The sequence below is a fragment of the Aspergillus undulatus genome (genome assembly GCF_047715775.1).
Source record: "Aspergillus undulatus strain CBS 261.88 unplaced genomic scaffold BDV17scaffold_24, whole genome shotgun sequence".
In the NCBI taxonomy this organism is placed as follows: domain Eukaryota; kingdom Fungi; phylum Ascomycota; class Eurotiomycetes; order Eurotiales; family Aspergillaceae; genus Aspergillus; species Aspergillus undulatus.
The window spans coordinates 250,774-263,726 of NW_027396628.1; the positions used below are offsets into that span (position 1 = coordinate 250,774).

The 12,953-nt window shown below is 50.9% G+C and overlaps 5 protein-coding genes and 2 non-coding genes across 7 annotated transcripts; 6 read left to right on the forward strand and 1 right to left on the reverse strand.

Annotated features, from left to right (window-relative positions):
* Positions 1 to 54: 54 nt before the first annotated feature.
* On the reverse strand, positions 55 to 126 carry BDV17DRAFT_t83. Its single transcript has one exon. It is a non-coding gene; the product is annotated as a tRNA-Met (tRNA).
* Positions 127 to 2,344: 2,218 nt separating this feature from the next.
* BDV17DRAFT_281823 (SH3 domain protein) lies at positions 2,345 to 4,076 on the forward strand (the record flags this gene model as incomplete). Its single annotated transcript, XM_073760096.1, has 4 exons — positions 2,345 to 2,439; positions 2,492 to 2,575; positions 2,632 to 2,791; positions 2,841 to 4,076. The coding sequence occupies 4 exons, from the start codon at positions 2,345 to 2,347 to the stop codon at positions 4,074 to 4,076; spliced, it is 1,575 nt and encodes a 524-aa protein (XP_073615578.1).
* Positions 4,077 to 4,942: 866 nt separating this feature from the next.
* On the forward strand, positions 4,943 to 6,436 carry BDV17DRAFT_263456 (actin-binding ADF family protein). The gene is made up of 6 exons (XM_073757910.1): positions 4,943 to 5,048; positions 5,148 to 5,194; positions 5,261 to 5,271; positions 5,362 to 5,622; positions 5,687 to 5,735; positions 5,793 to 6,436. The coding sequence occupies exons 2-6, from the start codon at positions 5,189 to 5,191 to the stop codon at positions 5,928 to 5,930; spliced, it is 465 nt and encodes a 154-aa protein (XP_073615579.1). The 5' UTR covers positions 4,943 to 5,048; positions 5,148 to 5,188; the 3' UTR covers positions 5,931 to 6,436.
* Positions 5,791 to 6,436, forward strand: BDV17DRAFT_263458 (uncharacterized protein). Its single transcript, XM_073757911.1, has 2 exons — positions 5,791 to 6,028; positions 6,086 to 6,436. The coding sequence occupies exons 1-2, from the start codon at positions 5,963 to 5,965 to the stop codon at positions 6,254 to 6,256; spliced, it is 237 nt and encodes a 78-aa protein (XP_073615580.1). The 5' UTR covers positions 5,791 to 5,962; the 3' UTR covers positions 6,257 to 6,436.
* Positions 6,437 to 7,924, forward strand: BDV17DRAFT_263460 (cytochrome c oxidase subunit IV family protein). Its single transcript, XM_073757912.1, has 3 exons — positions 6,437 to 7,048; positions 7,128 to 7,321; positions 7,426 to 7,924. Exons 1-3 carry the CDS (start codon positions 6,745 to 6,747, stop codon positions 7,513 to 7,515), a joined length of 588 nt encoding a protein of 195 aa, XP_073615581.1. The 5' UTR covers positions 6,437 to 6,744; the 3' UTR covers positions 7,516 to 7,924.
* A 382-nt stretch (positions 7,925 to 8,306) lies between these two features.
* Positions 8,307 to 11,113, forward strand: BDV17DRAFT_263464 (F1F0 ATP synthase subunit beta). The gene is made up of 7 exons (XM_073757913.1): positions 8,307 to 8,744; positions 8,817 to 8,983; positions 9,121 to 9,206; positions 9,272 to 9,314; positions 9,422 to 9,738; positions 9,800 to 10,649; positions 10,706 to 11,113. Exons 1-7 carry the CDS (start codon positions 8,734 to 8,736, stop codon positions 10,780 to 10,782), a joined length of 1,551 nt encoding a protein of 516 aa, XP_073615582.1. The 5' UTR covers positions 8,307 to 8,733; the 3' UTR covers positions 10,783 to 11,113.
* Positions 11,114 to 11,808: 695 nt separating this feature from the next.
* On the forward strand, positions 11,809 to 11,880 carry BDV17DRAFT_t81. Its single transcript has one exon. It is a non-coding gene; the product is annotated as a tRNA-Met (tRNA).
* Positions 11,881 to 12,953: the final 1,073 nt, after the last annotated feature.

Sequence of the window (12,953 nt, forward strand, 5' to 3'; positions counted from 1 at the left end):
AGAGTAGGAACGAAAGAGTCATCCACAAAAAAAGATGAAAAAAAAAGCTGAGGATAGCATGTCCTGGTTTCGATCCAGGGTCCTCCGGGTTATGAGCCCGGCGCTCTTCCCCTGAGCTAACATGCTGATTGGATGTTTTAGGCTAAGGTTTAATGGTATATGTCCCATGTAACACACCGGAGCTAGCTTCCCCGTGTGACGTAATTTCTTCGGCGCGCCTGACCGCATGCGGTGCGGGCAACGGTTACCCCATTCCGCTTCTGGTCTAGCACTGTAGTCTAAATTGACCCTGGACGACTGCATTGGCCTAGGATATAGCCCCACAGAGAACTGTAATCTACTCTGTACATAGTATGGTGAATCACCGGAGCCTAGCTGGATAGTGGAAACCGTGAGAACAGACTCATGCTACGCTATTGAGCGTCCATCAGTAGTGCGCTTGGGTGGCAGTGATTTTTCCTTTCTGTGTGAGAACTGAGAAGCCTGGCTGCTTTGCGCTATCGTTGTCTCATTGGGGACATCTGAATCTTTATCCATGGTCTATAGAATGCTTCTGACATAGGACCACGACACTGTCCTTTGTTCATTGATTTGTGCACGAACGTCGACCGGGCTAGTGCCTCATATCATGGGGTGGCAGGGTTTATATTGACAGATTGAGTGTCTCGTGCTACTGTTCACCAGGCTCGTGAAAGAGGACGTGGGAAGGTCTTGTGCGGAAATATATATACAGCCAAACAATGGCAGATTGTGAAGGAAGCACCTAGCCAGCTACAACCAATCCAACGGGAGGCGAATGGCACACGATGTACATGCAAATAGCGGAGAGAAACTAAGATATCGAACTGTAATCCTGAACCAACCTTGAGGGACATTATCGATGCCGCTTGAAGTTAAAGAGTCAGGTGATTCGCTCGGTTGGTGCCATTCTTAGCGGCCGCACGGCGCACATGGCGATGAACCGTCCCGAAATCTGAAACACGGACAAATCGCTTGGAATTTGGAGACCGGAAAAATGATAGCAACGCTGAGAGACCCCTTGCGAAGGATCTCACAGTCGCAGCAGTCCTCGCAAAGGCACCAAGACACGAAAATGTGCACCTCCTTTCTTTGAGTTTACAGAGCGTGGCCCGTTACTCCGGAGTCCCAACTCCACCTGGACGCATCTCACAAGGTTCCTCATATTTGCGATGTATCGGAAGTCTTTTGACAGCAGTCTCACTTTTGGTCTGCCACGTCAAATCACCGGCACTATGTCCACCGCTGGCTTGTAGGGTCTCGGAAACAGATCACAATTCACACATCTCACAGACCACCATAGTTCATCGCCAGCGTGGACTGTGGATTCTCTTCACGGGCTCTGGTTTCCCCGCTTGAATCTGTGGTTGAGATTTTGCCGAGTCAGAGTTTTGAGGTAGATAGGAGACCAACTGGCAATTCGCAACTCGAGCTGGGCAAGCTCAGTGGCACCCGTCGACAATGAATTGGCCTCACAAGGACGTAAGGCTGGGTTGTTACTGCCCCTAGCCACCTCAGCAGGAGCTCAACGGTATAAGACAGAGTAGAACCTTGCGGTGGTGTAACTGATCTCAGAATTGAATTTGTTGTTGAACTGCCTGAAGGGTTTAGCTTGAGTGGACCGGGTGGAGGCTGGTTAAATTGCGATTTATCATTATTTGACAAACCTCCCAGCCGTGCGTCCCCCTTTCAACACAAGAGTCAACCTTGCTGCAGTCTGGACCGGGACCTCATCTCGATTCCAGTTTCTCTTCGGGTTCGTAACCTGAGGGGTGAACCTTACTTCAGCCTCCTGTGCCGGGATTCTAGGTAAGCGACCGCGGGTTTCTCACTCCCAGCGCCAGGAACACAAAGTCAGTCAGCCCGAGCAGCAAATCACGGGTTCATCTATTTACGGAGTGAGTCGGGTGTCGACTAACTTCTTGGTTTAGCCCTGCTGCTCGATCTGCGCGGTCCCCTTATGTTCTCGTCGCTCTCCTGGGCCTCGCATCGTCCCCTTTGTTGAGTTACTCTCGCGGTTCCTCTTTTGCAACTCCCGTGTGGAACCCCGTCACTCGTTTGCTTTCAGTTCTTCACTTTCGTGGGGTTTTTCCTTTCTTATCTCTTCCTTTCCTCGTCCTTCGAGACCCAGGTCTCCGCCACTCTTTTACCAGCTCGGAGACGGTACTTCTCCTACAAAAAGCCATCGGATTCGGTATACGGAAAATAGGAGCGATACAACATGACAGAGTTCGGCCGTCAATTCGCCTGTTAGACCACTAAGCCGTGATATAACAACCCTCACGAATCGTCAGCGATACCTGCTCGTGAACGAGCGAGGACCACCATGTCCGGCACCTGCATCTCACTGTCAGACTCCACGCAATGTCCTGCGTTCAATGCGTCTTCTATTTCCACAAACTCTGATCTCTACACCGACTTGTGAGTTTGTCTGAAGTCAATGGTTAGGCTTTGTACACTGACCGTCGCATAGCCCATTCTTGCAAAATGTGACAGGCCTGGCCGATTTCGACCGTGAACTCAACAGCTACGTACTGGGATCATACATCGAGAGCAAGTGCGTTTGATCGCTCAATTCGTCAACGAAAGCATAAAATAACTAACCTGCTATAGATATGCCGTCTTTCTGGGTTGCCAGGGCGATTTGTCAAACACTAGCGACTATTATGCGCGTTACACCATAAGTGCCATCTGCAATGGCTTAGTTCAAAGATCCGCGAGTGATTGCGATCTAACTGCCGAACAAACACGGCCGCTCTGTGCCGAAGATTGCGTGCGTGACCGTTCCAACTCCCCTTCTTACAACTTTAACACCGCGATAGGCGTTGATGGCGTCGAGCGAGGAAGAGATCGCAATGAACGACGAGCTTTGCCCCGACCGACGTAGTGACTATCTCAATCAAGTCCGTTCAGATTTCGCCGTGTGTACCGGCCCCGAAGGTTCCCTTGTCGAAACATGCATATCGGCATCGGACAACGAACCCGAGGAATGCGGGTACCGATCGAACCTCATGGGCCTATGTGGATTTTGCGCGACGAGCACTACCAATTCGACAGATTCCTGCTGTGTAAATGCCAATGCTACGACTCGATGCGAAGGTGTCGACATTCCGACACCATCCATGTCCTTTGTCCCTATCTATACCTCTGATCCAGACTCAGGAGATGACTTAGGTGGTGGCTTATCGGGCGGGCAGATTGCGGGTATCGTTATAGGTTCCGTCGCTGGGTTTGCTTTACTAGCTGCTTTGATAGCATTTGCTTTGATATGGTATTGCCGACGGAAACGCCAGGCTGGCGATGACAACTCGCTGAACAAGCCCAACCCGCAAAGAAAAGGATCTCCTATGCAGCAACAGGGAAGCCAAGCCTTTGCCGCGCCTGGACGCGTTGCCAGAATGTCCGCTCTACGAGAGGCGCCGAGTTCCTCTCCTGGGCGCTCGCGCAACTCCGCAGCTTATCTCGGCAGTGCCAAATATAGTGATTCATCCGACTCCGAAGGTGCTGCGAGCCCTGGGGCCATGAACAAGAAGATCCCTCCCACAACCGGCAAACGCCATGGTTCCCTCTCGAGCAACTCAGCCCTGGCAGGTGCGGGTAGCGACACTTCCCCCCGCTCTGGTACAGTTGGGCATTATTCATCCCCGGAAGGATTGACCAGTGGACAATCGGAACAGCTCTCGTCCTTCCAAGATTATTATTCGCAGGACGATATCCATCCCGGTGACAAAGTTGCGGTACTCTGGGCTTATCAGCCGCGGGCAGGGGATGAGTTTGGTCTGGACCGCGGCGAGATGATTAAGGTGATCGGTATCTGGGATGACGGATGGGCGACAGGCGTTCGCGTACCGGAAAGCGCAGAAGATTATGATGCCAGACACCGGGAACAGCGCGACAGCGGTGTCTCAAGTCGCTCACAGAGAACGTCTCCAGCTCCCTCGGGCGAGATCAAAGCATTCCCGTTGGTCTGCGTTTGTCTTCCACAACACTGGAGGAAAATTATCGATGGTGGACAAGGAGATGACGAACCAGCAGAAAAATATGCACCTATGTCTTGATTAGACTATGTGCTTCTTATGCCGGTTTACGCCTTCACGATAGCGCCTATGATTCTTTTTCGTCCTTTAATCTCGAGGAGTGGTTACCACTTGTTTACTGCCCGGGAAGGGGGCCTGGTTTACGCCTCATCCCATTGCTCATCATCATCCTGACCCTACATCAAATAATTGGCTTTCGTCCAAGGCCAACTTGTCCTGGTCGACATATGCTTTGTGCATCCGAGGATTATTTGATTTGACCTCGCCATACTGTTCACAGCTCTACAGACTCGAGATTTCTCTGGATGCGTCTGAGACGGCTTTCTTTCCTCTAGCGCTTCATTTTATATACCCCTTCTTACGCAACTTTGCTCTTCTCCTGTTAGACATGTCATTCGTCTTGCATTCATATACTCTTACGACATACCGTCTGCGGTTTCACAGCAACGCGTTCGGTTCATTCTAATTCGGAGAGGAAGAGCTTCTAATCGTCATATGCAGTGGACATTTTTTTCGTCTTCATCTCGTCCACAGTGCTGTACTTTGACTTCTTTACTACATATTGATGTATGTACGTATATTTAACTTTGTGAGCTCCCATATTACAGATACGAATATCCTGTCAGTTCCACCTTTGGTCATCGGCCAGTCAACAACGTAAAATGCCAGTATGGGGATCTGCCTAACTGAGGCAGCCTCAAATACGTAGTGCCATGGCTGCAGCTGCAGGCTGCACGATCTTGAAGAAAAGCTCCAGTTTGGCATTAGAACAGAATTATTCAGGGGCTGACAGTGTGGCTTTGGTCTTACGACAGCGAATCACGTGCGGCCGAGGGGGCTCCCCACTAGCAACGGCTAACGCAGCACAACAACTTGGAACTGAATGCCCCTCTATCTCCATCTTGGTTCCCCCATCCTTTCTTTCCGCTCCCGATTACCTTGGAACTACCTCAAAAGTCTCGGTTTCCAGTACCTACGTTTCCTTCTTGTCCGGTCAGTGAATATATCCAGGCGCTTTATCTCGACCCCTCACACCTCCAAGAGTGAGCGGAAGAAGGGGCGAAGAATTACAGCTGACGTCGTCTAATCCAGTCCGATATAAACGTCACAAACACCTTATTCTAAAGGAAACAATGTCTGTATGTATCTCATCTGGTTGCGCCCTCACAGTTGGCCCGAGACTGACCATTCGTGTTATTCGTTAGCTCGCATCCGGGTATGTTGACGGATTCAATCTCCCGCGTCCTACCGTGTACATTCGAGATATACGCGGCACATTCACCCGGTTCTAACGAGCAACCCTCAGTGTCTCCGTCCAGGATGAGTGCATCACTGCGTTCAACGACTTCCGCATGACCGGCGGCCGCTCAGGATCCAAGCCCAAGTTCATCATCTTCAAGATCGCCGATAACAACAAGGAAGTCGTCGTCGACACCATCTCCGAGGACCCCGACTACGAGACTTTCCTCAGCAAGCTCGAAGAAGCTAAGGATGCCAACGGCAAGCCTCTTCCTCGTTACGCTGTCTACGACGTCGAGTACGACCTAGGTGGCGGTGAGGGCCAGAGGTATCTTCATGTCTTCCCCTGAGAGGACACGGACGCGCTTGGCTGACAACGTTCCCTCTTTCAGGAGCAAGATCATTTTCATCTCGTGGGTTCCTCAAGGTACCCCCATGAAGGTATGTCTCTGCCTAACACCGACGATCACGCAACAGAATGCTCACACAGAACAATAGGCTTCCATGATCTACGCTAGCACCCGCGAGGTTCTGAAGAATGCCCTCAACGTTGCCAACTCCATCCATGCCGATGACAAGGCCGAGATCGCGTGGAAGGTTCTCCTCGCTGAGGCCAGCGGTGGTAAGGCCAAATAGACGAACGGCGACGGCTGGGTCCGGGCCAAAATATGTTGGCGTGGGGTTTTGCGCTATACGACTGCTTGATTGAGTTCGATGGAGTGCCGATAACCTTCCTTGCGCGCATTTAGTTCAATATCAGATCGTTACGACTTGACTGCCTGAATAGTGACCTTATTGTGTTTCGCGACCGTGACAGCTCCCTGCGAAAGAACTTTCGGAAAGGCTGCACTTTCTCATGTTCCTTCTTCTCGTCGGCGTTCGTCTGTACAGAGTACTTCTGCCTTCTGCGGAGACCAACTTCCGCAGTTCGGTGTAAAGTAAGAGACGGTATCACAATATAACTGATTGCTAGACGGTGTTGGTTTGGGTAGTCGCTTGAAGCCTGGCAGGTGTTGGCTGGGATGGACGTAGAAGGAAGGCATTGGCCGAGTAGTCGCCGAGCTCTAATTGAGCGATAGAGCAGACCCCGAACTTAGCGTCAGATGGCAAGACACGTAATAATATATGAGATAGTCAGAGCAGAACAGTCAGTCAGTTAGAACGGGGATATTAGGAATATGAAGGGGTGGTGCGATCACTGACAGGAGGGAGAGGGAGGTGGGCCAATGAGAGGGCGTGAAAACCAGGCTTAGTCCGGGTCCTCGAACTTCCGCACCTCAAACCACAGTTGAACGTCGTCTCTGTCTCTCTCATCGCGAGTTTCGATCACATCCCCCCTCTTCCCCTGCATCAATCACCCTCGGCACTGAGGCATTGATTGTTTCGCTTTTACGAGAGCGATTTTTATTCATTGATTTATATTTTGTCGCCCCCCGGTCGTTCGCACACAATGTTCGCTCGCTCCGTTTCTCGAGCTGCTGCTCGTAGCTCGGCCCTGCCGATGCCTGCCATTCGCTCCTACCGCACCCCCATGGCCTGCCTCAATGCCCGTCCTCAGGCTGAGAAGAAGGCTGTCGCTCCCCAGCAGACCCGCGCCGCCTCCTCCGAACACGCCATTGCCAATCCCACACTCGCCGGCATCGAGAAGCGCTGGGAGACTCTCCCCCCTCAGGAGCAGGCCGACCTGTGGATGCAGCTGAGGGACCGCATGAAGGTTGACTGGCACCAGATGACCATCCAGGAGAAGAAGGCTGGTATGTTTTCGCCGCAATGAACGCCTGCTTTCGAGGTTATATCAGAATTTTGCTGACCGCGGTCATTTCGTTTCGATAGCCTACTGGATTGCCTTCGGACCTCACGGACCTCGCTCTCAGCCCCCCAAGGGTGAGGGCGTCAGGATCTTCCTCAAGGTCACTCAACTCTTTGCTGTCTCTGTCGCTTTGTTCTACGTCATCCACGCTTTCGCTGGAAAGCAGCCTAAGACCATGAGCAAGGAGTGGCAGGAGGCCTCCAACGAGTACGCCCTGGTATGTTCTTCCCTCTATATGTTCTGCAAGACGGATTTTCGCTTTCTGCGACCAACTTCATTGTTGCCTTAATTGTTACTGACGGCTTTCTTTCTCTCAAACAGCGCGAGAAGATCAACCCCATCTACGGTATCAGCGCTGAGGGCTACGAGGGCAAGGGATTCGTTCAGAGCCCCCCTGCTGAGAAGTCATAAGTTGATGTATAGAACTTGGGAGAGTCGGGTATCGCAATTGGACATACTACTTGATAGGACGTCATGGAGCTGAGCGCCTATCACCCAACACTCCCTGGCAATGCTGGTCGTGAGCCGATTGTTAGTGGGCACGATCATTCGCCTGTGTCTCACTTGTTTTGTCACCCCAGCCGAAAAGACCCATGTATCTCGTACTGTGCCATATCAATGTATCTCCTTTGTAGCCATAGAACAGTTGTGTTTGCTTTTGCTTTTAGTAACTGATATTTGGAAATTCATTGGCTCTAGTAAACGCCTTGAGCCGTACAAGCGAATATGAATCTAGCCTACTTTATTGGGTATGCGAAGTATGACGAAGTATGGACATGGTCGATGACCCCCAGCTTGAGGCTGTCTTGCTGGAACTGCTACGTAAGTGGTCGTTGAGCTCTGCATGACAACATAGCTGGATCTCTACACAACCACTTCAAACCAAGCGTTCCCATATTTTCTACAGCCATTGAGGTATATACTGTAATTTATTGCTATCGTCCATGGTCTGATTTATTTTGTATGGTTTTCCGCCATCTATTGGCAATAACAGGGGCTTCCAGAACAAGCTGAAAATTTTTGGGGCTGTCATTCTTCAACCGCAAAGGGTTAGAGCTGTTGAGAAGCTCGACGAGAAGAACTTGCTACAACTAAATTCTAACTAGCAAAGCTAATTAGCGTAGTATATGTACTGTGCAAAGGAGTAGTATCGGGGCTCTACAACTACTAGATGAGCAGCGACCAACGCGTCTGTTGTTGGTGTCCACAGCAGCTCACCGGGACAGCTCGACTTCCTTGCATCCGTGCCAAGACCGCGAACCTCCTCATTTCGAGTTCCCGTAACAACCGGGCAAGCTCGGGAGCCTCGACAGCACCAGAGGACGACTCGAACTTTCGATATAGGACAAATAATTTTTTATGCTTTGATAGAATCGAAAAGGTAGCTTTATTCTATACAGCAATCTAGCTAGCTCAAGCTAGCACCAGCCCTTCAACCAGCTGTTGCCCCGGTGCGGAAGATCACGGGATCCGTCGGCACAAGCCCCGACCAGGCTAACCAGGCTAAGCCGGCCACATTCGTGTCCCAAGTTCCAACCTCAACTCTTCCCTTTCCTCCTCTCTCTTCCTCTCCCATCCTCCTCTCCCTGTCTCCATCCTATACCCTTTTCGCTCTTCAACACCATCACAATGTTCAAGAGGTTTGTTACTCTTTCTTTATCCTTTTTATAATATTTTCAATCGCGCTGACTCGTGTTTTTTCCTAACAACAGCGGTCTGGCCCGGACCTTCGGGAGGGCTGCTTTTGCCCGTCCTTCCGTCGCACGTCGCTCCCTCCAGCCCTCCAAGCTCAATGGCTTTCCTTCCCTCGCTAGGTTCGCCAGCTCCGAGACTGCTGCTGGTGGCAAGATTCATCAGGTTATTGGTGCCGTCGTCGACGGTATGTACCTCGATTTCGCCCAATCCTCCCCGTTGGCGGCTGCGCGAAAATCTTTTCTACACCGGATTTCATCGCAACATTCATCAACAACAACCTCAAACCAACTCCAAAACACGATATCTGACTTGGGATTACAGTGAAGTTCGAGGGTGAGAAGCTCCCTGCCATTCTCAACGCCATTGAGACCGAGAACAACGGCCAGAAGCTCGTTCTCGAGGTTTCTGTATGTATCCGATACCGCAATACCCCGATTGATGACATCAAGTTCTCATAGCTAACCCTTTACAGCAACACTTGGGTGAGAATGTCGTCCGTACTATTGCTATGGATGGTAAGTTGCTGATATCCCTTGCTGTGGGCGTGGACATCTCGGATTGTTCACTTCGGCATGCCTCGGTCCCGTGACTTGGAACAACATATTGATATTCCTCTCTTTAGGTACCGAGGGTCTTACCCGTGGTGCTGCCGCCCGTGACACTGGTGCTCCCATCACCATCCCTGTCGGCCCTGGTACCCTTGGCCGTATCGTGAACGTCACTGGTGACCCCATTGACGAGCGTGGCCCCGTCAAGGCCGCTAAGTACGCCCCTATCCACGCTGAGGCTCCCGAGTTCACTGAGCAGTCCACCACTGCTGAGATTCTCGTCACTGGTATCAAGGTCGTCGACCTTCTTGCCCCCTACGCCCGTGGTGGTAAGATTGGTCTCTTCGGTGGTGCTGGTGTCGGTAAGACCGTGTTCATTCAGGAGCTGATTGTAAGTCTGAGACCGCTTTGCATACTAAAAATTGGCGTTTACCTAACATACTTGCCTTTAGAACAACATCGCCAAGGCTCACGGTGGTTACTCCGTCTTCACTGGTGTCGGTGAGCGTACCCGTGAGGGTAACGATCTCTACCACGAAATGCAGGAGACTGGTGTCATTCAGCTCGATGGTGAATCCAAGGTGTCCCTTGTGTTCGGTCAGATGAACGAGCCCCCGGGTGCTCGTGCCCGTGTCGCCCTTACTGGTCTGACCATCGCCGAATACTTCCGTGACGAGGAGGGTCAGGACGTGCTGCTCTTCATTGACAACATTTTCCGTTTCACCCAGGCCGGTTCTGAGGTATCTGCCCTTCTTGGTCGTATCCCCTCTGCCGTCGGTTACCAGCCCACTCTGGCCGTCGACATGGGTGGTATGCAGGAACGTATTACCACCACCACCAAGGGTTCCATTACCTCCGTCCAGGCCGTCTACGTGCCCGCTGACGATTTGACTGACCCTGCCCCCGCCACCACCTTCGCTCACTTGGACGCCACCACTGTCTTGTCCCGTGGTATCTCTGAGTTGGGTATCTACCCTGCTGTCGACCCACTTGACTCCAAGTCTCGTATGCTCGACCCCCGTATCGTCGGTGAGGACCACTACAACACCGCCACTCGTGTCCAGCAGATGCTCCAGGAGTACAAGTCCCTCCAGGATATCATTGCCATTCTTGGTATGGACGAACTGTCTGAGGCTGACAAGCTTACTGTCGAGCGTGCTCGTAAGCTTGAGCGTTTCCTGTCTCAGCCTTTCACCGTCGCCCAGGTCTTCACTGGTATCGAGGGTAAGCTCGTTGACCTCAAGGACACCATCAACTCTTTCAAGGCTATCATGAACGGTGAGGGTGACGACCTTCCTGAGGGTAAGTGACAATTCCTTTCTTCTTGTTTCTCTACGTGATGCTGACCCTTCCTCCAGCTGCCTTCTACATGGTTGGTGACCTTGCCTCCGCTCGTGCTAAGGGTGAGAAGATCTTGGCGGATCTCTCCAAATAAATGTAATATTGCTTGAAAGCGCCCTTTTTCCTTTTGTTAGACCATGGACTTCCTTTTCTCGTCGTTCCATTTTCCGTCGATGCGTGTACAGTACTCGAATTGAGAAGAAGGAAGTTGAAAAAGAAAGCCCATCCTCGTCTCTACTCATAAGGGAAAAAGAGCACTCACCCACCACCCTTCCCCCTTGAAGTCTTGGATAGACTTGTGTGACTATATTTGTGCTCATGTAAGTAAAACTAAATGACCACATCCCGGCCTTATACCCTCGGGTTGGGACAACATGTATCATTTCTTTTGTTGGATTGGAAATCATGATTTGGCTTCATAACTACTGTTTCTCTTCCGTAGTCTGTAATTGTAGTCTGCCTTTAGCCTTTACTTCAGGGGACACATACGTGCGCACATGTTTCGTCGTCACGATGACCCATTTCTCCCACGGATATTCGTCCATGACCGTAAATTATGTAATGAAAGAAATGCATCCACTGCTAGCAAAAAACCTCTATACCTCCGCTGCGTTCCAGCACTCGCTATTGCATACAACGCTAGTATAATTCGTCTTGACCTCGAACGCCTACCCACTAAAGTACAAGACTACTGGGGTGTAGCAAGGTACAAGCTTACAAAGACCTGGGGTACCGTAAAGGACAACAACGCTGGAGCAAAATAAAGGGCCGGGGCTTGTAACTAGTAGCGTAGACGGGAAAGATTCGAGCAGTTATATAGAGCAGTAGTATACAGCAACCTCATGAAGGCCGAGCATATATATTCAGAGTACTAGCACTTATACATACAGGCAATACAAGTGTGACGCTTGATACTGTCAGTACAGAACACCATACCTGACACCTTTAGCCAGAAGATCTCCAAGATAAAAACGTGGCGTCGTAGGGATTCAAATAGGAGAGTTTCGTGGTATCCAGTTCCAGGATTTGGCGTGGCATATGTGGGTATTCCACAAAGCAGGCTAGTTGAGAAACGTGCATAGCCTCTTATTTACGGTTATTAGAGTCAATAATATATTACAGCATGTTAGCTCAGGGGAAGAGCGCCGGGCTCATAACCCGGAGGACCCTGGATCGAAACCAGGACATGCTACTTTTCTTTTTTTTTACCCCTTCCTCTTGTCCGACGTTCCAAGCTCTCGGTGCCATATAAGAAAGGGCCTCCTTGCCCGTCCTCTATCTCACTTGCCTCGCATCCACCGGAAGTCTCAGGTAAAAGGGAGCTGCTACAACCCGCAGGCCAGCCGGTGTATACAAAAACTGCCTGCCCTGTATTGCATCATACATTCAGGCGTCAGGGTGCCAAACAGGAAAGTACCACTCGTTGCCTAGGTACCTAGGATCGGGTCTAAGTATACTTGAAGCGCATTGCGGAGTATTCTGGAGTATATGCAGTGGACAATCAACTTGGCACAATCACAGCTCCGTTGTACTCCCTGGCAAAGATTCGAGGTTAGAACAGCGCTGGCAGCCGCTCACGGACGGCCACACGATGCACCACCTCAATATCGTCCACGGTCATTTGAAGGGCACATCGAGAACAAACTCTGCTCGGTGTTACTCGGAATTTGTGTTGTAGCGGACGTGCCTGCCTAATTGGAAGCGCGAAGGGCACCTCCAGCAATCGCCATCCCCATTCCTGTTATTCCCCCATCATCATCCTCTCTATCGGCTCGCACTTCAAATTCCAAATATGCTCTCTGAATATCCTCACCTTAACCATCATATTCTTCTCGCGTATGTACCATACCCAGATTCATTTGACATTCGGCTATCTTCTGAATCCCTTCGGGTTCTGATTATTGTCTGGCGATTGTCTGGCCATGCTCTGCCCATCTTCCATGTTGAATTCCTATTTTACGCATATCACTAACCCCTTGGTTATAGAAACAGAAACGCGAGTTCTACGAAACGCTTGTTGATGCCCTAGTCGCGGCGGATGAGCTTGCAAGCTCCTCCCGCAAATACAAGCCTTTTGCTCCGGCTGCTCCTAAGGCCTCGAATTCAAAAACCACCACCACCCCCGCCGCCAATGGCGGCATCGCTACATCGTCTTCCCCTTTGGGGGTTGTCAAGGGAAAATGGTGGGCAAGATACTAGAGAAAAAGAGCACGACAGAAGGCAGCAAAGAGTATGGTAACGGTGTGAGTTGGGATCCGTTGAACC